The sequence below is a fragment of the Myxine glutinosa genome, chromosome 7 (assembly GCF_964187855.1).
Source record: "Myxine glutinosa chromosome 7, kmMyxGlut1.1, whole genome shotgun sequence".
In the NCBI taxonomy this organism is placed as follows: Eukaryota; Metazoa; Chordata; class Myxini; order Myxiniformes; family Myxinidae; genus Myxine; species Myxine glutinosa.
The window spans coordinates 6,389,791-6,415,342 of NC_136267.1; the positions used below are offsets into that span (position 1 = coordinate 6,389,791).

Genomic DNA, 25,552 nt, shown 5'->3' on the forward strand with positions numbered 1-25,552 from the left:
TATCTATCTCTATATCTCTATCTCTATCTCTATCTCTCTATCTCTCTCTCTCTCTCTCTCTCTCTCTCTCTCTCTCTCTCTCTCTCTCTCTCTCTCTCTCTCTCTCTCTCTCTTTCTCTTTCTTTCATTAAACGCTTAATTTTGCTCTTGATGTATTCATAGCTCTTGCATGAGCATTTCCTTTAAAATTGTTTGTGGTTTTGTTTGTGTCTGCACCTTTGGTTTGTAAAATATTTTTATACTTGCTGGTTTCTTTTAAATATCCTTTGCTCTTTTTGGTGTATTCATGATCCTTATACAATGTTTCTTTAAACTGGTTGCTTTGTTTACAACTGCTTTGTGGAATGGTTTTACACTTTTATAACAAAAGGACACAAAAGTCTCTCTCTCTCTCTTTCTCTCTCTTTCTTTCTCTCTCTTTCTTTCTCTCTCTTTCTTTCTTTCTTTCTTTCTTTCTCTTTCTCTCTCTCTCTCTCTCTCTGTCGCCACCTATCGGCTGTCGGTGCATGGGTGTGGCATCATGGCGGCTGTGAGCAACTGCTCTGTGCTTTGGTGAGGCCGTTGCGTTTTTCCCCTCCCCTCCCCTGCCCCCCTCCCTCTCCTTCTCCATCCTGTGTGCTTCGGCATTGTGTTTTCATCCGTTCTGCACCCTTGTCTTCGAGAGAGAGAGGATTGAGAGCGGGCCCTTGTTGGGTGCGGCCTACTGGCTTTGACGGCGCTTTGTAAGCCATTTTTGTGCTTAGAACGCACGTTTTTTTATTTACTTTAGCTCAATTATTTAGGTTTGATACCCTCTTGTCCGGTCCGGACAAGGGGGGGGGGTGGGAATTTGATCTGTTTGTTGGTGTTCGACAAACATTGGGTTCTCTCGGTTCTTGGCTACGAACTTTTATTTGGTCGAGTTAGAATGGCGGGCGAACGTTTCCGCATTGATACGTACGAATCGCTAACTCGTAAACACGGGCTAGCTTGTGTTCCTCCCAACGAGGTGGAAATTAACGATGTGCTTTCCGCCATTGGAAACATCGTTGGTGCACACAGTATTCGCGCTGCCTCTCGGATGAATAAGAAATTCGTCGTTTTTTTGTCCGAGGAGCACATGTAGTGCAGCGGCATAGCAAAAATTTAAGAAGAATTGTGCATTTTGTGATGGAAGCACCAAATTTGGCACAATGATAGAATGTTATATTTAGAACATTTTCAGATATGGAACCACTTTGAAATTCACCCAAGGTCGCCGCCATGTTGGATTTCAAAATGGCGGCTTTAAAAATCTGTAACCCTTAGGGGGGGTGGCGGAAACAAATCCTACAGGCACAATTATTGCCCCATTCACCCTATATCTTTTCTAACATCAGTAGACACATTACAGCGGCGATTCTGAGCTCAAGGGAACATCTTGGGGTCTGGGGAGTGAAAAATTTGAAAATTTCGGCCAAAAATACCCCTAAAAGAGGTCATTTGGTGTCAAATTTCAGGGGGGGTCGTGTATTGTCCTGTAGATAAAACATGCTGGTCCGTTGATTAACCCCTAATTAAACGACTTTTTTGTTTGTTTGCTCCATCCAGGTTTCAATCATGTCGAAGCAGTTCAAGTTAGTTCATGTTACCAAGCATGTAACTTCAACGCCAAAGACGCCACTGGACTGGGAACTCTGTGTTCTGTGTCAAGTTGATATAGGAGAGTCCCTACAGTGTCCTGCTGTCACGAAAAGAACTGATGCAGGTGCTGGATACAAGACACTTGAAGACAATCTATCAGCATTCAATAAACTAGGCAAGCTGCCACAAGACGTGGACTTGCAACGACTGGATGAAGGCCAAGGGATAGCTGCCACTCTAGCTGCCCACCAAGCCAAGTGGCACAAGTCATGCAGGGTGAAATATAACACTACCAAGCTACAGCGGGTACAGAAGAGAAGTCATTCAGAGGGAAGCCCTATCCCCAGTACAATCACAGATAAGTACAAGCTTACTAGGTCTCAGGCAGCTTGTGTTGATAGCATATGCGACAATTTGTGCTTCTTCTGCCAGCAAGAGCTTGGTTTGGAGTTTCATCAAGCAGCGACATTGGAACTAGATAAACACGTTCGCAAGGCTGCAGAGTTTCTTCAGGATACCACTTTGTTAGCCCAACTGAGTGCTGGGGACATGGTCGCAAGAGAGGCCAAGTACCATAAGAAATGTTTGACATCCCTATACAACCGCATGAGGGCAGCAAAAAAGCTTGCTGAGCAAAGCCAGAGCACGGTAGATGTCTTTTCAGCAATAGTCCTTGCTGAACTGGTAACGTACATAGAGGAAACTGCTAAAGAAGAAGACACTGCTCCTGTATTCAAGATGGCAGACCTCACCAAGCTCTACACAATGAGAATGGAACAGTTCGGAGTTGTGCTGGAAACACGAGTCCATACCACCAGACTCAAGGAGCGTATCCTGGCACACTTCCCTGATCTGCAGGAGCACAGGCAGGGAAGAGATGTCCTGCTGGTGTTTCAGGAAGACATTGGCAGTGCATTAGCCAAGGCATGTCAACATGATATTGACAGTGATGTTGTGCACCTGGCACGAGCTGCAGGGATTATAAGGAAGGATATGTTCCAGTCATCTCAGCCTTTCAATGGGTTCTTCTCAAACAAATGTCAAGAAGAGTCTGTGCCACAACTGCTGCTGACAATGGTCTCCATGATTTTAGAGGGCGCAGGCATCAAAGATCAGGCATGTCAGTCATCGGCATCGGCGTCTGTGACAATAGCTCAACTTCTCAAATACAACAGTGTGAAGCATGAGAGGAGAGGTGCAGGCACAGACGTATGACACAGCATTAGTCAAGAGACTCCTTTGCCAATATATCTTGGCTTGATGCTTCATGCCCATACGAGAAAGAGGGAACTGGTTGACACATTATCTGGACTAGGGATCAGCATTGCCTATGATAGAGTGCTACGGATCTCTGCAGAGCTGGGGAACGGGGTCTGTCAGCGCTTTCGGGCGGAGAAGGTGGTCTGTCCCCCAAAGCTCCGCGGTGGAGTGTTCACCACATCAGCTGTGGATAATCTAGCCCACAATCCCAGTTCCACGACAGCACACGACTCCTTCCACGGAACTGGTATTTCATTGATACAACATCCAGACTATGACAATCAAGGCACAGACCGAGGTATTGTCATCATCGGGGGTGTCTCAAATGTCAAGACTGTGGAGGACCTTCCACGGTATTACACAGATGTACAACCAGTTAGTTCACTTGCCAAAAGCCACCCTGTACCAGCTGGAACCCAGGCGTCGCTGCAGAGGAATCCTGCACAAGCTGAACTGGATAAAGAGAAGAGGTGGCTCCAGACTGTGAAGGATGCATGTGACAGTGGTGACACACAGAATCCAGGAAACATTTCTTGGGCTGCACATCACGCAGAGAACCAATCGGCCAAGGATACTAGTATCACAGTCACACCCACTGCCTTGCTTCCCCTCTTCCATGACCAAGCCCACTCAGTGGCAATGATCCGCCATGCCATGGATGTCGTGAAAGCAGCGATCAATGAGCTAAACCCTGGACAGATACCCGTCGTCACACTGGACCAACCACTTTATGCGATCGCCAAGCAGGTGCAATGGAACTGGCCAGACACACATGGTGAAGATCTCTTTGTGGTCATGCTGGGTGGTCTACACACAGAGATGGCAGCTTTGAAGACAGCAGGAGACTGGCTGCAAGACAGCGGTTGGACACAGGCATTGGTTCAGGCAGAGATAGCAACAGCTGGCACAGCAGACTCCTTCTTGCGTGCAGCTCACGTCAGCCGTACAAGACGCACCCACCAAGTAACTGTTGCTGCTCTACACATACTGCAGCATCGTGCATATGACATATACAACGAAAGAGCAACTGCAAGAGATGAGGAACCATTGGAGTTCGAGGCATGGTGTGACCAGAGAGCAGCGGCATGTCCACAGTTTCAGTACTGGGCCACTGTACTTAACCTGGAGCTCTGTATACTCCTCTACATACGTTCACTGAGAGAGTCCAACTTCACGCTGTACATGGACACCCTACCAGAGCTAGCTGCATGGTTCGCTGCATTGGGCCATATCCACTATGCTCGCTGGTTACCAGTCCACATCAGGGACATGGTTGGCATTGCAGAGAAACACCCAGATGTTGCTGCCAAGTTCCATGCGGGGCACTTCACATCCAAGAAGACTAGGCATGCTTTCTCCGCCATCTCCCTAGACCAGGCTCATGAACAAAACAATGCCACGGTCAAAGGCGATGGCGGGGCAGTGGGCCTAACTGAAAATCCAAGTGCCCTTCGACGGTGGATGGTGGCTGGCCCTGAAGTTGCTCGGGTCATCACAGAATTTGAGACCTCACAGCAACTGCGCCAAAGGGGAGAGCACACCCACCACCATGAGCAAACCGACAGTGTGCAGAAGAAGTTCGTCCAAGATGTCCGTGCACTGACAACAGTCATCGAAGAGATGGGCAGCCCCTTTGAAGAAGAAAGCACAGATTTGCTGGTCCTGGGCACACTGGAGATCTTGGGCCCAGCTGTTGTAGATACTGTGCGTACAGCTTTACAGATTGGGAGAGATCAGTTCCATTCATTTGAGAAGGAACGTCTGGCAGACAGATCCAAGCCACTCAATGATGTCATCAAACGCAACAAACTCCCGTTGTTTTCATCCATCAAGGTCAAAGCTGCCCAGAAGAGCAAACAACAAGTAGCCTCTGCAAAGAGTGATTCAGAGCTCTTCTCCAGACTATACATCGCATGCCAAACCAGAGATGGGGGTCTCGAGCAGTTCTTCAAACATGAGAACAGCGCACATCCGCCAGCACTCTCGCAAAATGGACAGCTCCGCTTTGGTTCCAAAGCTGACTTGTTGCAGCCCTTAGAACAGCTTGTCGAAACAAAGTCGGACCCACCACAAGTATCTTCTGTGATCCTCGATGGAGCTGTAATAGTTCAAATGCTGAGGCCAGGCCAGACCAAAACATTTCTTGACTATGCCACAAAAGTATTCGTTCCATACATTATGTCACAGCTTCAACATCGATCTCGTCTCGATCTAGTGTGGGACCGCTATGCAAAGTCAGGCAGCCTGAAGGCAACTGCAAGGACCAACAGAGGCAAGGGAATACGCAGACGTGTCACTGGCTCTGCCCTCCTACCAGGCAACTGGCACAGTTTCCTCCGTGTCGACGAGAACAAGGAGGAACTCTTCAGCTTTCTGTCTAAGCAGGTCACGGAGTCCATCGATGTGCCAGACAAACAGCTGATTGCTACTGACGGTGAACAGGTAATGTGCATGATGTATGTTAGTGTGTGTTAGTGAAAGTGTGTGTATGTGTCTGGGTGGTGAGAGTGGGTGCGTGCCTGCTTGTGTGTTTGAGAGTGTGTGTACAATCTTCTGTGGTTTCAGTACATATTATACAATGTATTATTGATTTATGCTGTTGTAGAGTAAATTCTTACCCACATATGTGTATTATTTTCATATAATTTAATTTTGATTATATAATCCCGATTTGTATTATCTATTCGGAAGAATATTTTGTATTGTATATATAATCTTTAGCTGTCCACGGTACACTCCCTCAAATTGTTAAGAAAGGCCTATTGGCCATAGTGTTCTTGAATTGCTTTTTTCTTTCCTGGCATCTTGGGGGAGTGTACACGAACAGGCTACTGTTATATGTGCAATGTCATATTGTATGATTTCATGTGTTTGATGCCAAGTAAATAACAATAATAATAATAATAATAATAATATTAATAATAATTGCCCTGTATTTATGTACTTGAAATAATGTACTGAAATAAATTAATAAATGTTATGCAGATTCATGTCAGGTTTTATTCGTGACCACCTACACCAAAGGAATTCACATTTAATTTACATCACGGTATTGTTCATGCTTACACCAACAGGTCATTGCTGTACCACCATGTGCAGACACAGCCGCTTTGGCCCCGTGCAATCACGAGGAAGCAGACACGCGCATGATGCTCCATGCAGCAGCTGCTATGAAATCTGGACACCGCAGAGTACTCATCCGCACCGTGGACACAGATGTGGTGGTTCTCGCTGTGTGGATGGCCCAGGAGCTTAATGAGGTAGTGGACGAACTCTGGTTAGCGTTTGGAACCGGAAAGAACTTCTGCTACATAGCAGCACACGAGCTGTCTGCTACCCTGGGACCAGACAAAGCCAAGGCACTGCCAATCTTCCATGCAATCACAGGGTGTGATACCGTCTCGAGCTTTGCAGGTCGTGGCAAGAAAACAGCATGGGCAGTATGGGAAACTTTTCCAGAAGTGACCAATGCATTCCTGGACCTGGCATCTGCACCAAGTGAGATCTCTGAGGATACACTGGCAACCCTGGAGAGATACGTAGTGCTTCTGTACGACCGCACATGCACATGTTCTGAGGTGAATCTGGCAAGAAAGAAACTCTTTGCAAAGAAATCTCGATCCATTGAAGCAATACCTCCAACACAGGCCGCCCTAGTACAACACGTGAAGAGAGCAACTTACCAGGGTGGACATTGTTGGGGACAGTCTCTTGTCCCACACTGCTATCTCCCATCACCATGCGACTGGGGGTGGGTGGACAATGACGGACAGTTCGATCCTCTGTGGACAACACTACCAGAAGCTGCCAAATCCTGCTATGAACTCATCTGTTGTGGGTGCGAAAACGGTTGCAGTGGGAGATGCAAGTGCAAGAAAGCGGCTCTGAAATGCACAGCACTGTGTGCCTGTGATGGTGACTGCTCACATTGAGTTGGAACTGTGACACTTGGCATGACTTGATGCAATACGCTCGCTAGTTCTCTTGCTGAACGTGTGTATACAATGTACGTAATATGGGATTATCAGTTGCTTATGTGCATTAAAACATATTTCAATACAACCATTCAATTCATTGACCTCAGAAATGTACATCTAGACACCAGAATCAAGTATCTAGCTGGCATAGAACCAGAGATATCGGTCAGCAGATTTTCGGAAGCCGCCATCTTGGAATCCAATATGGCGTCAGTAAATCAATTTCCGCCATCTTGAAATCCAATATGGCGTCAGTAAATCAACTTCTAAGTAGAACCATTCAATTCCTTGACCTCAAGTTTGTACATCCAGACACTAAAATCAAGGCTGTAGCTGGTATAGAACCAGAAATATTTGTAATTAAAGATTTTTAAGCCGCCATTTTGAAATCCAATATGGCGGCCACATTGGGGTGAATTCCAAAGTGGTTCCATATCTGAAAATGTTCTCCATATAATATTCTATCATTCTGCCAAATTTGGTGCTTCCATCACAAAATGCACAATTGGTTTGCTATGCCGCTGCACTAATGGTAGCGAGTGTAGTCGAACAAGGCTTGTTCATTGAACCGAACACGTTCCTCTCTGTGTTCGCTTTACAAGCCCCGACGGTAAAGATTAACATCAGTAATATCCCGCCATTTATTAGAAATGAGGAGTTACGTGAACAATTAAACAAGTTCGGTGAGGTCGTATCGAGGATTTCGATGGTGCCGATGCGAAATGTTTGCGATCGATTCAAACATGTCATGTCCTTCAAGAGAGTGGTGTACATGATACTGCCTGCACATGTAAAAACGCTCAATGTCGTGTTGAGTGTGAAAATCAACGGCTTTGAATACAAAATGTATGCCTCCTCGGAGGCTATGACGTGTTTCGGGTGTGGGGCTTACGGGCATGTGAGGAGTGCCTGCCCCAATGCGGTTAAACCGCAGGAACGCGGAGGATTGGTGAGGAGCGACTCCTCTTCACCGCACCATGAAGGGGAGGAGGCGGATCGAGTAGTTAATCCACCCACCGCACCGACTGCGGTGAGTGAAGCGCCAGACCCGTCCCCCCCGACTGGGGGGGGGGGGGGTGGGGGAGGGAGTGATAGACTTAGAACGTGAGGTGACTAACCCTGCCCCTCCACTTAAGGTGGGAATAAAAGTGGTTGAACCCTCTCTCATTTCGTCCACGGTACACGACAGTGCGGGCGATACCATGGAAGTATCCGTAGTGGACACCAGGAAAAAAGGTCAGAAGCGTTCAAGTGATGAATCCTGTGATTCCGAAGAAAAACAAAATAAGATTCAGATCGTGTCAGGTTCGCAGGACCTCCAGGGTGAGGCCTACACCGGAAACTCCTTGGCGGTAATGGAGATGGTACAGGAAGTGTGTGTACATGAGGAAGATTCGCTGGCACCACTTGCTGAGATTGAGTATGACCCGGAAAATAGTCGATCCTCTCAGGATGTGGTAAGTCCTTGTCCTGATAACCAAACTCGCTCAGACGAGTTAGCAGCTGGATCTGCTAGTGAGGAAAAAATAGATAAAGGGGAAAGTCCTTGCGACTGTGAGGATAACGTTAACCCTTCCCTGACAGATAAAAATGAAAGGGATGATGAGGTGGGGGACATACTTATAGCCACAGAGGATATAGTAAATCTGGAAGGGTCTGCAAAGAGTGCGGAGGTCCTTGACCCTGTAGAATTGCTGTTTCCAAAACTAAGTGTTCAGCAAATAGTAGGAAAAGGTGCAGATCAAGATGAAGCACTTGAATCTGATGAAACCTCTTCTACTCCACTCTTTAGTGCTTCAAGTGCTCAAGAGAGTGAGGCGGGTGATGACAATACCATCACCAGGGTTTCTCAAGAAAATGTTATTAAGTTCCTTGAAGAAACGTTCAGGAAAAGACATGTAAAAATCAAAGACTACTTTCCGAATCTGCATGATTTTATTTTGACTGCAAAGAACATGATTCGTGAACCTTATCAGGTTAACATGTCAGAACCTCAATTCCAGAGGCTAAGAAAATGTGTAACTCGAGCGGGCAAGGAACCTCATGAATAGTTAACAGAGTGGAGATAAAAGTAGCATCCTTAAACATCAACGGTGGTCGCAGTTGTGTGCGTCGCCTCCAGGTGTTTCAAATGTTTCAGAATGAAAAAATTTATGTGCTGATGTTACAAGAGACGCATGCAAATCAGTCTTCTGAGGTTGAGTGGCGTAATATCTTTAAAGGTTGTCACTTTTTCTCCAGTGCTTTTGTTGATGCCAAGGCTGGTGTTGCAGTAGTCTTACATCCTAGACTCCAGCCGTTGGAGATCAGATGTAGAGAAATTTGCAAGGGCCATTTACTATCTGTGGAGTTTGTCAGCGGTAACCAAAAGATTTGCACGACTAATGTATACTGCCCTAGTGCTAACTCTGCAAGAAGTGCTTTTCTTCACAAGTTAGCAGGTTTTTTAAGCACTATTGACCTGTCCATGTTGGTTTGCTTGGGGGGAGACTACAACTGTACCCTCAACCCACAACTTGATAGAAACACTCCTGAGCCTCATCCACCGAGTGCAAGGCCTTTGGCACAGCTCATTAAAAAATTACAACTTGTGGATGTGTGGCGGGTACAGAACCCTAACATCCGGCAGTACACGTGGGTTTGTGCCGCAAGAAATCTTTTGACAATGGCTCGTTTGGATAGAATTTATGTTAACCATGATAAGGTAAATCTTGTCAAGAATTCATATATAAGGCCATCTGGTTTTTCTGATCATCACATGGTTGTTGTTGTATGTGGCCTACCTCATCACGTGTGTAGAAGTGCATATTGGACTTTCAATGTCAAACTTTTACAAAGTGAGCATTTCAAAGAAGCATTCAGAATGGTATGGAAGGAATGTGAAATGCAAAAGTTTTCCTACCTAAATTTAAGGCAATGGTGGGATTGCACAAAATCCCAAATTAAGTGTTTTTGCCAGCAATACTGTCGTTATAATACCTGTAACACACTCGGTGTGATAACTGCCTTAAAAAACGATATACTTTATTGTGAGCAGAAATCTGGAATGTCCAACGAAAATGTCCAGCAGTTGTCAGAGAAAAGAACACTACTGGCTGAAATGGTGAGAGAGCGTGCATCTGGTGCTTTCGTCCGACTGCGAATGGACAATATCCAACTTGACAAACCAAACAAAGACTTTTTCAACCTGGAAAAGACAGCCAAGACCCCTCAACAAATTCACGCTTTGCGCTCTTCTGCCGGTGCGCTTCTGTCTTCTCAAAGTGACATCAAAGATGAATTACGAAACTTTTATTCAAAGCTGTTTGCCTTGAGAACTGTGAACCAGGAAAACAGAAACGGGATGTTTGAACTGCTCCCATCTCTGTCTGAAGACCACCAACAACAACTGGAGCCTGGCATCTCTCTCGGAGAACTTACTGTTGCTCTTAAAGGAATTCAAGATGGGAAAGCCCCTGGACTTGACGGCCTCCCAGTTGAATTTTACAAGGCCTTTTGGGACATTCTAGGCCCTACTCTACTTGACATCTTTCATGATAGCCTTGAACAAGGTGAATTGCCACTAAGTTGTCGGAGGTCAGTTTTGTGTCTCCTTCCAAAAAAAGGGAACTTGCAAGACGCCACAAATTGGCGGCCTGTGTCACTCCTAAATACGGACTATAAAATATTGTCGAAGGCGCTCGCGATACGTCTAAAGGAAGTCATCCCCCTTTTGATTGATATTGATCAGTCTTATTGTGGTGTGTTCCTGAGCGTTCTATTTTCGATAACATTTTTTTGGTGAGAGACTTGATCAGTCTCGGTCGTACTACATCTCATGGTTTTGGTTTGGTTCTTTTAGATCAAGAAAAAGCTTTTGACAGTGTTGACCATTCTTTTTTGTTTGCTGTACTACAGAGAGCTGGTTTTGGACAAAATTTTGTTTCCTATGTTAAGTTGTTGTATGAAAATGCATCCTGTCTGTTGAAGGTAAACAACAGCTTATGTTGCCCTTTTCCCTTTCAGCGAGGCATCCGTCAGGGCTGCCCGCTTTCAGGAATGCTATACAGTCTCTCGGTCGAACCTTTACTAGCTTTGCTCCGAAACTCAGTGGAAGGAGTCTCCTTAACAAAAAACCACAAAATGGTTACTTCAGCTTATGCGGATGACATTTGTGTTGCTGTTTCCAGCCAAAATGATGTGGGTGAGGTCTTTCGATGTCTGTCCCAGTTTGAGCTCGCCTCCACGGCAAAAGTAAATTGGAACAAAAGTGTTGCCTTATGGGTGGGCCCCAGTCCACCTTCCTCAGCTCTGCCTGTGTTACCAGGAGGAATGCAGTGGAACAAAGAGGGGTTTAAATATTTAGGGTTATTTCTCGGAGTCCAAGCATATGAACAAAAAAATTGGGAGGGTTTCTTGGAAAGAATTAAGCAGAAACTGGCTAGATGGAAACGGTTGCACCACCTTCTATCGCTTAAGGCAAGGGTGACAATAATAAATAACCTGGTGGTTCCTTTTATTTGGCATAAAGTTATCCCCCTCCAACCTCCGAGATACTTGGTCACAGGCATTCAGAGGGTTCTCACTCAGTTTTTCTGGGGAGGCCACCATTGGCTTGGACCAGACACGGTGTGCAGACCCCGAAATGCAGGTGGCCAAAGCTTGATACGTGTTCCGAGTCGGATAATGGCTTTCCGCATGTGGACGATAAAGCGTTTATTGTATGGTGAGTGTGTCCCGTGGCGGCCTCTCACAAACGCTTGGCTGCCGGAAGCAGATGGGTTGAAGTATGACCGAGAGCTCTTCCTCATGGACCTGCAGCATGTCAACACGACTCTGCTCCCCGAGTTTCATCAGAACCTTCTGAATGCCTGGCAAGTCCTTGGAATACAACGATTAGAGGTGTCCTACGATGCAAAAAAATATATGCATGAGCCATTGGTTCTGAATCCTTTATTCCCTGAAATTTCAACCTCCAGGTCATTTATGCATTGCTTCACCTGTAATGGAATAAACAGAGTGCGAGACCTGATGAAGCCTTCCCTAAATGGATGGTTATCCACCGGTTCTCTCACATCAAAAGTGGGGGTTCGGTCATCTAGAATGGTGGACAAAGTTTTGAGAGTTGTGATTAAAACTTTCAGGGAATTAAATATCGGGTGGACTGGGGCAGATGAAGTGGTGGACTCTCGTCTCTATTTCCCCGAGCTCCAAGTCACCTCAAAAAAACAACAGGGTGTCTTCTCAAAGTCAGATGGTTGCGGTGTGTTCCATGTGATGGGAAAAAAAGTTATTTATGGGATATGCCAAGAGGTGCTTATACCGGGTTTCACAAAACCTTTAAAAAATCGGTGGGATGAGATCATTCCGGCTAATTCGTTCCTATCTCCAGTGTGGAAAGAGATGTATAGGTCTCCAACCTTAGGTCGAACCGGAGACTTAAATTGGAGACTAGTTCATCAGGCCCTGGTCACCAAATACTTACTTAATAAGTTTGATCCTTCTGTACTGAATGTTTGTCCTTTTTGTGAAGAGGCTGAAAATGTGACCCATGCTTTTGTGAAATGTAAGAGATTGGTACCCCTTTTTTGTTTCCTCCAACAGCTCTTTTATAAATTTCAGTTTGTTTTTTCTGTTGCAATTTTTGTGTATGGCATTGAAAGGAGCACCAAGAACAAGACAGCAGTCCCTTTCTTGAATTTTCTGTGCGGAATTGCTAAACTCGCAATATATAAAACTAGAAAGATCAAATTGAGTGGCAGAGATGAAAATGTGCTGTTTTGCTTCAAAGGAATAGTGTCGGCCCGGATAAGTTTCGGCAGTGTGAACGACGATTGTTTTACAGATGAGGTGTTGAGTTTGTTTTTGTAAATTATACTTACGCTCAATGTCCACATATACATGTATATACATTCTTTTTGCTTGTACAACTTTCTTTTTCTTGTAAAAATTTTGCGGTGTTCTTCCATGTGTGTTTTGATACTTTTATAATAAAAGCACATAAAAGTCTCTCTCTCTCTCTCTCTCTCTCTCTCTCTCTCTCTCTCTCTCTCTCTCCATGGTCTCCTCTGCGGCAGGTTCACCAACCTGTTCGCCGTGTGCCTCATCTATCAAGGGCCAATCATGTTGGTGCTCCGTCGTGCGAAGTCCTTCCGGTGCACATCTGAGCTCCTCACCACATACAAGGCTTTCATCTGCAGCTCAATGGAATACTGCTCTCCCTTCTGGGTTGGTGCTCCTGCCTCACAACGAGCTCGGCTTCACTCTGTAGAAACCAAATCTTTCAGAATCATTGGAATCCCCCATGATGAAGCTGTTTGTGAGGGCCTTTCACTCTCTCACTGCAGGCAGGTATGTGGTATTTCTGTCTTCTACCGACTCCTCTCCAGTCTAGCTCCCCCAGCTCTGTCTGTGCTCTGTCCCCAAATATTCCTGCAGGTCGCACAAGATCTGCCAGCAACCCTCTTCTGGTGAAACTGCCCAAATCAAGACTCTCTGCTCACTTTCACTCCTTCATTCCTCTTTTCTCCCACCTCTGGAACAAACTCCCTCACTCTTTTCAATCCCACTACCGCCCCAACCCCACCCCGTCTTTAAAACAGCTGTTCACCACCATCTCTCATCTTCCCCCATCCAAAACCTTGATCTTTTCTACCCCTGTTAAAACACCCCAAATCCACCTCTTTCAATCTCCAACCTCTTCCCTGAAATTCCTAGTCGTGTCAATTTGTTTTATACCGTGTACCCCTTCCCTCCCACCTCCCACCTCCAACCTCCCCTCCCACCGACGCTTTCTCTTTCACACATCTACCGTCGTCACTGTTCTCTACTGTTGTTGTGCTTGTTTGATTTCCTCTCTCTCCCTCTTGTCTCCCGCTCCCTTTATTTAGTGTGGAACAACTCCCAAGAAATACCTTTGCATGATTGAAATGTGGATGTTTGGGTGTGTTTTTGAAGATCATTCGTGCTGAAATGGTTTACCTTTGGTCAGCCTGCATTCAGGTCGCTCAGCTTGTGGTCTTCATTTCGCCATTTTGTCTGCTCAACTCAAGTATGCCTTGCCTCAGAAGAGGTCGGTTTCTGTACAACAAAGTTTCATATCTATGAATGGTAATATCACTGATCCTCGTACATACAGATTGCTGTATACCTGTATACATCACAATGCTTATAAACGCTAGTGTTCGTGCCTTTATTTAATTTCTGCAAATATCGAGAATCTCTTCATCTGAACCGAATTTCAAAATTTTTACTGCGGAATTGACGTCAGCAGCAGTTTCGACTCTTAAAAAGTGTTCATTTATATAATTTGGATGTTGTGGGACACTCGAGGCATCTCAGCAGTATTGTTGGAGTGCTTGTTTGAGTGCTTAAGCTGCTTGGTGAACGTTCTACAATCAGCTTGGTAAAGGAACACCCCGCTGGATAGAACACACCTGCTCCCTCCTCAGATCGAGTCTATTTTATTTATTTCCTTCTTTTTAAAAGTAAAAAGTACATATATCGATGAACGTAGGCAGCACTCTTCCGCTCTGCTACCCCTCCCCCTCTTTGATTTGATTAGATTCCTCTACCTCCGCCTCGTCTTTGTTGTGCTATTTTATTTTCTCCCTTTTTGTACGATATGCTTTCATTATATGACCCGTCACTTCCACATAAAAAGATACATATAAAAATAACGTCCATCAACCTCGTGTTAGAGTTCCAGCAGATTGTTCGAACTGTAGCGGCTGCCGCTGGGGTTTCACAATCGCCTTGCACCTATCAAGGACGCGGAGCGATCACCATGCCGGGCTCGTCCAGGACGCCCGGGCAGGCTCGCCCTCAACTTGCCAGGCCGCAGCCAGGACGCTGGGCCGCGCCCCCTGGCGCCGGGCCTGGGCAAACCCCCTGGGTTAATAGATATATATTGCTGCCCGATAAACGGGCTTTTCAGAGTGCCTGAGTGTTTGATTTCAATAAAGCAACTCAGATGAATTCCAGCTTTTTGTCGCGTCCATTCTTCTGATCGACGTGGGAGCCCAGCTCCTTCATTGGTGACCTATCGACATGGACACGGCAGTCGCCCTTAAACTGCCTACCTTCTGGGAGGCTCACGCTGCGGTTTGGTTCGCACAGGCGGAGTCCCTGTTCGCCCTGCGAGGCATCACGGCCGACGACACCCGCTTCCACCATGTGGTAGCTGCGCTCGAGTCGGCTACCGCAGCCCGCGCCCTGAGCCTCCTCGAAAGCCCGCCAGCCGCTGACAAATACGGCGCGATTAAGCAGCTTCTCCTCGATGCTTTCGCCCTCCCATCGGCGGAACGCGCACGGCGCCTGCTCGAACTGCCTGAGCTCGGCGACACGCGCCCTTCCGAGCGAATGGACTACATGCTTTCACTGCTCGGCGAGCACTCTCCGGCATTCCTGTTCCGGGAGCTGTTCCTCCGTCAGCTGCCTAACCCGGTACGCCTCGCCCTGGCAAGCACGACGATCACAGATCCCCGGGCCCTTGCCAGAGAAGCCGACAAGATCTCCGCTGCAGGACGGCGCATCGCAGCGGCGACATGGGACCCACCGCCGTCCGACGCAACAACCATGGCGCCCGAGCACCCGGCACGGTCGACGGCCGAACTGCCGACGCAATTGGCGGCCGCTCTACCGTGCCGACCACCTCCACCCGACCAAGCGTGGTGTTACTATCATGCCAGGTTCGGACAAAAGGCCCGGACATGCCGACCCCCGTGCACCTTCGGCAGGCCGGGAAACGGCCGGGCCGGCGTTCATTACCAGCCATGAGCGCCGGCCATACGGGCAACTTACTGTTCATCACGGATAAAGCGTCCGGACGGCGCTTCCTGTGCGACACCGGCGCCCAACTGAGCGTCATACCCGCCTCTGACCAGGACAGGCAATCCGCGGTTTGCGGCCCCTCCTTAGTTGCGGCCAACGGATCGACAATCCGCACCTTCGGCCCGCGCAACGTCACCCTCTGCTTCGGCGGCCAACGCTTTGCTTGGACGTTTGTAACCGCCAACGTGCCCGTGGCTCTGCTAGGCGCCGACTTCCTCTGCGCACACGGACTGCTGGTGGACGTCCAACGGCGTCGTTTAATCAACGCTGAAACCTTCAGCTCCCTGGTATGCACATTGAGCAGCTCCGCGCCGACCGAGCTGGCATGCACCGTCCCGGCGGCGAACGAGTTTGCTCGCCTGCTCACGGAGTTCCCGGCCCTCACGCGGCCGACGTTTTCGGCCGTCGCAGTACGGCATGGGATCGAGCACCACATACCAACCACGGGCCCGCCGGTCTACGCCAGGGCCCGCCGCCTCGACCCAGCCAAGCTCGCCGTAGCGAAGGCCGAATTCGACGCGTTGGAGCACCTCGGCATCGTGCGGCGCTCCGATAGCGCGTGGGCCTCGCCACTGCACATCGTGCCAAAGCCGGGGGGTGGATGGCGCCCGTGTGGCGACTACCGCCGTCTGAATGACGCTACCACCCCCGACAGGTACCCGATCCCGCATATCCAAGACTTCTCCGCCCGTCTGGCGGGACGGGTCATTTTTTCGAAAATTGATCTCATACGGGGATATCACCAGGTACCTGTCAGGGCGGCCGACGTCCCTAAAACGGCAGTCATCACGCCGTTCGGCTTATTCGAATTCTTGCGGATGCCGTTTGGTCTCAAGAACGCGGCTCAGGCGTTCCAGCGCTTGATGGACGGCGTGCTGCGTGACCTGCCGTTCCTTTTCGTTTACCTGGACGACATCCTCGTCGCCAGCACGTCCCGGGCCGAGCACCTCCTCCACCTCCGAACACTGTTCGAGCGCCTCAGCGAGCACGGCCTCATCGTCAACCCGGCCAAATGCCACTTCGGCACGACGGCCGTTGATTTTTTGGGCCACCACATCACCAAGAACGGGGCCGTGCCGCTGCCAACCAAGGTCGAGGCCATCACCACGTTCCCGCGTCCCCGCACCATCAAGGCCCTGCAGGAATTCCTGGGAATGGTGAATTTTTATCACCGCTTCGTGCCCCGCGCTGCTCACCTCATGCGGCCCCTCTACGAAGCCCTCCGGGGCAAGCCGGCCAAGCACGACAACGTCTGGTCCGCAGCAATGGATGCGGCCTTCCAAAGCTCAAAGCGGGCCCTCGCCGACGCAACACTGCTCGCTCACCCGGTGCTCAACGCTCCCATCGCCCTCACCACGGATGCCTCCGACTACGCGGTGGGCGCCGTCCATGAGCAATGGGTGAACGGGGTTTGGCAGCCACTCGCTTTTTTCAGCCGGCAGCTCCGGCCGAACGAGCTCAAATACAGCACGTTTGACCGGGAGCTCCTCGGTCTACACCTGGCCGTCCGCCATTTCCGCCACCTCCTGGAGGGCCGACCTTTCACGGCGTTCGTCGACCACAAGCCGTTGATTTACGCCATGGCCAAGGTCACGGAGCCATGGTCGGCCCGCCAACAGCGCCACCTCTCCGCCGTGTCGGAGTTTACCACGGACATCCGGCACGTCGCCGGCAAAAACAACGCCGTGGCCGACTGTCTTTCCCGGGCCAGCGCGAATGCGGTCCACCTGGGCGTGGATTTTACGCTTATGGCGGCGGACCAAACCACCGACACCACGGTGCAAGCCCTCCGGGCGGCGGACACGGGCCTCCGCCTGGCCGACATCCCCTGTGCGGACACTGTCCTGCTCTGCGACGTCTCCCAAGGCCAGCCTCGCCCCATCGTGCCCGTCACCTGGCAACGCCGCATCTTCGCCTCCCTCCACGGCCTTTCCCACCCGGGCCGGAAAGCTTCCCAGAAGCTGGTGTCGGCGCGTTTCGTCTGGCACGGCCTTCGTCGGGACGTCCGCGATTGGACCAGCGCCTGCACGGCCTGCCAACGGGCCAAGGTCCACCGACACACCCAGGCCCCGCTGGCACCTTTCACCGTGCCCGAACGACGTTTCGACCACGTCAACGTGGATCTGGTTGGCCCCCTCCCCCCGTCACGGGGGTTCACACACCTGCTCACCATGGTGGACAGGACCACCAGGTGGCCGGAGGCCGTTCCCCTCGTCTCCACCACCACCGCCGACGTGGCGCAGGCTTTCATCGCCACCTGGGTCGCCCGCTTCGGCGCACCGGCGGACATCTCGTCAGACCGCGGACCACAGTTCACCTCCGAGCTGTGGGGCGCGGTCGCCCGCAACCTGGGGGTCAAGCTCCACCGTACTACGGCCTACCACCCCCAAGCAAACGGGTTGTGCGAGCGATTCCACCGCTCCATGAAGGCCGCGCTCATGGCCGGCCTTCAAGACGGCGGTTGGGCCGACCGGCTGCCGTGGGTCCTTTTGGGCCTTCGCACGGCCCCCAAGGAGGACCTCCAGGCATCCACCGCCGAGCTGGTCTATGGCCAGGTGCTACGCGTCCCGGGCGAATTCGTGCCCGACGCTACCAGTCCCTGGTCCGCAGCTCACCAGCGCTCGGACCTCCAGGAGGCCGCCCGACGGTTTGCCCCCGTGCCGACATCCCACCACGGTGACCCCCGGTCCTACGTCCCCCCAGCACTCCGCACAGCGGAGTATGTTTTTGTGCGTCACGACGCACATCGGTGGCCACTCCAGCCGCCGTACGACGGGCCCTTCCGGGTGCTGCGACGGGACGACAAGTCGTTCGTCATCGACATCGGCGGCAGGTCGGACCGGATTGCAGTGGACCGCCTCAAGCCGGCGCACGTGGACGTCGACCACCCACCACGGGTGGCCCTTCCGCCGCGGCGAGGCCGCCCCCCCGTCCACGGGGCCCCCCACTCGACCGCCCACCACCTCACCGGACCCCCTCCCACGACCCGCCAGGGGTCGCTTCGGCCGGGTCATCAGGACCCCCCTCAAGTTGACCCTGCCGGTGCAAGTCGATTCTGGGGGGACGTGTGTAGCGGCTGCCGCTGGGGTTTCACAATCGCCTTGCACCTATCAAGGACGCGGAGCGATCACCATGCCGGGCTCGTCCAGGACGCCCGGGCAGGCTCGCCCTCAACTTGCCAGGCCGCAGCCATGACGCTGGGCCACGCCCCCTGGCGCCGGGCCTGGGCAAACCCCCTGGGTTAAAAGATATATATTGCTGCCCGATAAACGGGTTTTCAGAGTGCCTGAGTGTTTGATTTCAATAAAGCAACTCAGATGAATTCCAGCTTTTTGTCGCGTCCATTCTTCTGATCGACGTGGGAGCCCAGCTCCTTCAGAACTGTGAATTTCAAACTCGACGAGACACTTTTCATTCAAAGTTGGAAAACATTACAGAGAAACTCAGCCATGATAATTCTTCTTCTTCCGGAGAAACAGCATGAACAAAACATTAGCTCTTCTTCTTCTTCAAAGTATGACGGAGAAACTCAGCTACTTAAGAGATTGTCAAAACATCAACATATAAAACAACATACTGAAGGAGCTGGGGCTCCCACGTCGATCGGAAGAATGGACGCGACAAAAAGCTGGAATTCATCCGAGTTGCTTTAATCAAACCAAACACTCAGGCACTCTGAAAAGCCCGTTTATCGGGCAGCAATATATATACATATTATCCCGGAGCGTTTGCCCAGGAAAGGCGAGAGGGGGCGTGGCCCAGCGTCCTGGCTGCGGCCTGGCAAGTTGAGGGCGAGCCTGCCCGGGCATGCCCGGGCGTCCCGACCGAGGCCTGGCAAGTTGAGCGCGGGCCTGCACGGGCGTCCTGGACGAGCCCGGCATGGTGATCGCTCCGCGTCTTTGATAGGTGCAAGGCGATTGTGAAAACCCAGCGGTAGCCGCTACACACGTCCCCCCAGAATCGACTTGCACCGGCAGGGTCAATTTGAGGGGGGTCCTGATGACCCGGCCGAAGCGACCCCTGGCGGGTCGTGGGAGGGGGTCCGGTGTGGTGGTGGGCGGTCGAGTGGGGGGCACCGTGGACGGGGGGCGGCCTCGCCGCGGCGGAAGGGCCACCCGTGGTGGGTGGTCGAAGTCCACGTGCGCCGGCTTGAGGCGGTCCACCGCAATCCGGTCCGACCTGCCGCCGATGTCGATGACGAACGACTTGTCGTCCCGTCGCAGCACCCGGAAGGGCCCGTCGTACGGTGGCCGGAGTGGCCCCCGATGTGCGTCGTGACGCACAAAAACATACTCCGCTGTGCGAAGTGCTGGGGGGACGTAGGACTGGGGGTCACCATGGTGGGATGTTGGCATGGGGGCAAACCGTCGGGCAGCCTCCTGGAGGTCCGAGCGCTGGTGAGCTGCGGACCAGGGACTGGTAGCGTCGGGCACGAATTCGCCCGGGACGCGTAGTGCCTGGCCATAGACCAGCTCGGCGGTGGATGCCTGGAGGTCCTCCTTGGGGGCCGTGCGGAGGCCCAAAAGGACCCACGGCAGTCGGTCGGCCCAACCGCCGTCTTGAAGGCCGGCCATGAGCGCGGCCTTCATGGAGCGGTGGAATCGCTTGCACAACCCGTTTGCTTGGGGGTGGTAGGCCGTAGTACGGTGGAGCTTGACCCCCAGGTTGCGGGTGACCGCGCCCCACAGCTCGGAGGTGAACTGTGGTCCGCGGTCTGACGAGATGTCCGCCGGTGCGCCGAAGCGGGCGACCCAGGTGGCGATGAAAGCCTGCGAAACGTCGGCAGTGGTGGTGGAGACGAGGGGAACGGCCTCCGGCCACCTGGTGGTCCTGTCCACCATGGTGAGCAGGTGTGTGAACCCCCGTGACGGGGGAAGGGGGCCCACCAGATCCACGTTGACGTGGTCGAAACGTCGTTCGGGCACGGTGAAAGGTGCCAGCGGGGCCTGGGTGTGTCGGTGGACCTTGGCCCGTTGGCAGGCCGTGCAGGTGCTGGTCCAATCGCGGACGTCCCGACGAAGGCCGTGCCAGATGAATCGCGCCGACACCAGCTTCTGGGAAGCTTTCCGGCCCGGGTGGGAAAGGCCGTGGAGGGAGGCGAAGATGCGGCGTTGCCAGGTGACGGGCACGATGGGGCGAGGCTGGCCTTGGGAGACGTCGCAGAGCAGGACAGTGTCCGCGAAGAGGATGTTGGCCAGGCGGAAGCCCGTGTCCGCCACCCGGAGGGCTTGCACCGTGGTGTCGGTGGTTTGGTCCGCCGCCATAAGCGCAAAGTCCACGCCCAGGTGGACCGCGTTCGCGCTGGCCCGGGAAAGACAGTCGGCCACGGCATTGTTTTTGCCGGCGACGTGCCGGATGTCCGTGGTAAACTCCGACACGGCGGAGAGGTGGCGCTGTTGGCGGGCCGACCACGGCTCCGTGACCTTGGCCATGGCGTAAACCAACGGCTTGTGGTCGACGAACGCCGTGAAAGGTCGGCCCTCCAGGAGGTGGCGGAAATGGCGGATGGCCAGGTGTAGACCGAGGAGCTCCCGGTCAAACGTGCTGTATTTGAGCTCGTTCGGCCGGAACTGCCGGCTGAAAAAAGCGAGTGGCTGCCAAACCCCGTTCACCCATTGCTCATGTACGGTGCCCACCGCGTAGTCGGAGGCATCCGTGGTGAGGGCGATGGGAGCGTTGAGCACCGGGTGAGCGAGCAGTGTTGCGTCGGCGAGGGCCCGCTTTGAGCTTTGGAAGGCCGCATCCATTGCTGCGGACCAGGCGATGTCGTGCTTGGCCGGCTTGCCCCGGAGGGCTTCGTAGAGGGGCCGCATGAGTTGAGCAGCGCGGGGCACGAAGCGGTGATAAAAATTCACCATTCCCAGGAATTCCTGCAGGGCCTTTATGGTGCGGGGACGCGGGAACGTGGTGATGGCCTCGACCTTGGTTGGCAGCGGCACGGCCCCGTTCTTGGTGATGTGGTGGCCCAAAAAATCAACGGCCGTCGTGCCGAAGTGGCATTTGACCGGGTTGACGATGAGGCCATGCTCGCTGAGGCGCCCGAACAGTGTTCGGAGGTGGAGGAGGTGCTCGGCCCGGGACGTGCTGGCGACGAGGATGTCGTCCAGGTAAACGAAAAGGAACGGCATGTCACGCAGCACGCCGTCCATCATGCGCTGGAACGCCTGAGCCACGTTCTTGAGACCAAACGGCATCCGCAAGAATTCGAATAGGCCGAACGGCGTGATGACTGCCGTTTTAGGGACGTCGGCCGCCCTGACAGGTACCTGGTGATATCCCCGTATGAGATCATTTTTCGAAAAAATGACCCGTCCCGCCAGACGGGCGGAGAAGTCTTGGATATGCGGGATCGGGTACCTGTCGGGGGTGGTAGCGTCATTGAGACGGCGGTAGTCGCCACACGGGCGCCATCCACCCCCCGGCTTTGGCACGATGTGCAGTGGCGAGGCCCACGCGCTATCGGAGCGCCGCACGATGCCGAGGTGCTCCAACGCGTCGAATTCGGCCTTCGCCATGGCGAGCTTGGCTGGGTCGAGGCGGCGGGCCCGTGGTTGGTATGTGGTGCTCGATCCCATGCCGTACTGCGACGGCCGAAAACGTCGGCCGCGTGAGGGCCGGGAACTCCGTGAGCAGGCAAGCAAACTCGTTCGCCGCCGGGACGGCGCATGCCAGCTCGGTCGGCGCGGAGCTGCTCAATGTGCATACCAGGGAGCTGAAGGTTTCGGCGTTGATTAAACGACGCCGTTGGACGTCCACCAGCAGTCCGTGTGCGCAGAGGAAGTCGGCGCCTAGCAGAGCCATGCGGTTACAAACGTCCAAGCAAAGCGTTGGCCGCCGAAGCAGAGGGTGACGTTGCGCGGGCCGAAGGTGCGGATGGTCGATCCGTTGGCCGCAACCAAGGAGGGGCCGCAAACCGCGGACTGCCTGTCCTGGTCAGAGGCGGGTATGACGCTCAGTTGGGCGCCGGTGTCGCACAGGAAGCGCCGTCCGGACGCTTTATCCGTGATGAACAGTAAGTTGCCCGTGTGGCCGGCACTCATGGCTGGTAATGAACGCCGGCCCAGCCATTTCCCGGCCTGCCGAAGGTGCACGGGGGTCGGCATGTCCGGGCCTTCTGTCCGAACCTGGCATGATAGTAACACCACGCTTGGTCAGGTGGAGGCCCCGGTCGTCGTGCTGGAGGTGGTCGGCTCGGTGTAGCGGCCGCCAATTGCGTCGGCAGTTCGGTCGTCGACCGTGCCGGGTGCTCGGGTGCCATGGGTGTTGCGTCGGACGGCGGTGGGTCCCATGTCGCCGCTGCGATGCGCTGACCTGCGGCGGAGATCTTGTAGGCTTCTCTGGCAAGGGCCCGGGGATCTGTGATCGTCGTGCTTGCCAGGGCGAGGCGTACCGGGTTAGGCAGCTGACGGAGGAACAGCTCCCGGAACAGGAATGCCGGAGAGTGCTCGCCGAGCAGTGAAAGCATGTAGTCCATTCGCTCGGAAGGGCGTGTGTCGCCGAGCTCGGGCAGGTCGAGCAGGCGCCATGCGCGTTCCGCCGATGGGAGGGCGAAAGCGTCGAGGAGAAGCTTCTTAATCGCGCCGTATTTGTCAGCGGCTGGCGGGCTCTCGAGGAGGCTCAGGGCGTGGGCGGCGGTGGCCGAACCGAGCGCTGCTACCACATGGTGGAAGCGGGTGTCGTCAGCCGTGATGCCTCGCAAGGCGAACAGGGAATCCGCCTGTGCGAACCAAACCGCCGCGTGAGCCTCCCAGAAGGTAGGCAGTTTAAGGGCGACTGCCGTGTCCATGTCGGTAGGTCACCAATGAAGGAGCTGGGGCTCCCACGTCGATCGGAAGAATGGACGCGACAAAAAGCTGGAATTCATCCGAGTTGCTTTAATCAAACCAAACACTCAGGCACTCTGAAAAGCCCGTTTATCGGGCAGCAATATATATACATATTATCCCGGAGCGTTTGCCCAGGAAAGGCGAGAGGGGGCGTGGCCCAGCGTCCTGGCTGCGGCCTGGCAAGTTGAGGGCGAGCCTGCCCGGGCATGCCCGGGCATGCCCGGGCGTCCCGACCGAGGCCTGGCAAGTTGAGCGCGGGCCTGCCCGGGCGTCCTGGACGAGCCCGGCATGGTGATCGCTCCGCGTCCTTGATAGGTGCAAGGCGATTGTGAAAACCCAGCGGTAGCCGCTACAATACTTTATTATTCCCCGCGTTTTTGGAAACATACACCACCAGGATCTTCTTCAAACTCACGAGAAACTATTTATTCAAACTCAGAAAACAGAGAGAAACAATCTACTTCTGACATTTATTCCTCTTCTTCTTCAAACTCGCCACTCACATGCCTGCATCGATGTTCATGGTGTCGTGCATCAGGCGGTGTCTCGTCTGGTAAAAAAAATCTTTTATTTTGCCCTTTTTTGTGCAATCTTTCATTATGTTAATACAGTTATACTAATATACTTATAAAAAATATAATTGAAAACAAACCAACGTCGAGTGCTTAAGTCACTTGGCATCAATGGTGATACGGTGTCTCGATACTCTGTAGGGACATCCCAGGAAATGGAAGGCAAAATAAATGAGATGATTAAAGCAACAGGACAAGCACAATGCCCGAGACGTATGCACACTCGCTCTAAACCACCTAGCCTGGGTTTCATTTCCGGCCCAGGTATAAACTGTCATCCTGGTGTTTCACAGGCAGAGTGATTAATCAATGTGTGCCGTCCCTCAGATGGACGATGAACTGGACGTCACATCTGCCGGATTTTCAAACCCCCTTTAGTTCCCCTTCTGAGCTCCCTGAGTTCTCCTGCCTCCCCACACCCTCCATCCCCTGCCTCTCCCTGCCCGGTGGCTCTCTTGTCCCATTCTCAGCCTGTTTCACGTACGTTTCAGCTGGATTAGTCATGGATCCACAGAGAGTCTGACAACACACCCTGTTCCAATACGGGGTAAACTTGAAGGCCCCTTTTACTGCGAATCCATGAGGAACTCGCGCATACAAACAGCGAGTTCCCAATCATGGAACATACATACATTGACACTGTAAGGTTACATCACTTTTACCATTAGTTTGTTATTGATGATGTTGGTGTGAGTCGGCGCTTTGGACGAATCTCTTCCCTTCGTTGGTGTGCTCACTGTGCGGTGTGCGATGGCTGTGTATTCCAATTGCGGGACCCACAGCATCTACCTCAAACATCACAGGTATAGACTGGTTCTTGCGGAGGTTTTCCTTTCTTGCCTCCGCTGTCTCTCGATAGCAAGTCCCCCGCATTCAAAGTGGTCCAGGCCTTTGCGGTAAATGCTAGACCAAGGTGACCTGTTTGTGGCCTGATGTTCCCAGGTGACAACTGGAATGGCACAGGACTTGAGTGTAGACTTAAGGACGTCCTTATACTGCTTTCTTTCTCCACCTCGTGACATTTACTAAAGTTTACTAAATTTGATCAATGCAAATCAATTAACTGACTAACTCGTGACACTTTGTAATTTAATTACCACACGTATTGTTCGAACTATCACAAGCAAAAGCATTCATCATGATGACATTGTTTTAAATTGATGAAGTCTCACACGTCAAGAGCTCCACTTGGTCGCTGCTAAGCACTCGAGACTTCAACATAATCGAAGCCAGGGATGTCGATGAGCAGCTTCTGGAATCTGGTCGGCTTCACGACTGCTCTGCCACTGCAGGGGTAGTATGGAGTCCGTTTCTCTCTTGATGTCTGGACAGGTGGTTCCCCTGAATGCTGCAGTTGAGGTAGTGGTCCCGTCAACTGGGCCAGTTGACTGTCGACGTGATCTGGCCTCTGCACGCTGCCTGCGGCTGGCTGGACCTCCTGCTGGACGTAGTCTGAGGTGTTTGCGGTTTTGCCTCATCTCCCCTCCTCCTTAAGTCTGCACGA

General features: G+C 52.4%; 1 protein-coding gene across 1 annotated transcript in view; it reads left to right on the forward strand.

The window, feature by feature from the left end:
* LOC144892883 (uncharacterized) overlaps positions 1-25,067 on the forward strand; it is a 53,599-nt gene extending 28,532 nt beyond the window's left edge. Inside the window, exons 2-4 of the mRNA XM_078781224.1 lie at positions 5,180-5,304; positions 5,937-6,696; positions 24,991-25,067. Coding sequence (XP_078637350.1) covers positions 5,180-5,304; positions 5,937-6,696; positions 24,991-25,067 — 962 coding nt within the window. The remainder of the gene's footprint in view (positions 1-5,179; positions 5,305-5,936; positions 6,697-24,990) is intronic.
* The last annotated feature ends 485 nt before the right edge of the window (positions 25,068-25,552 follow it).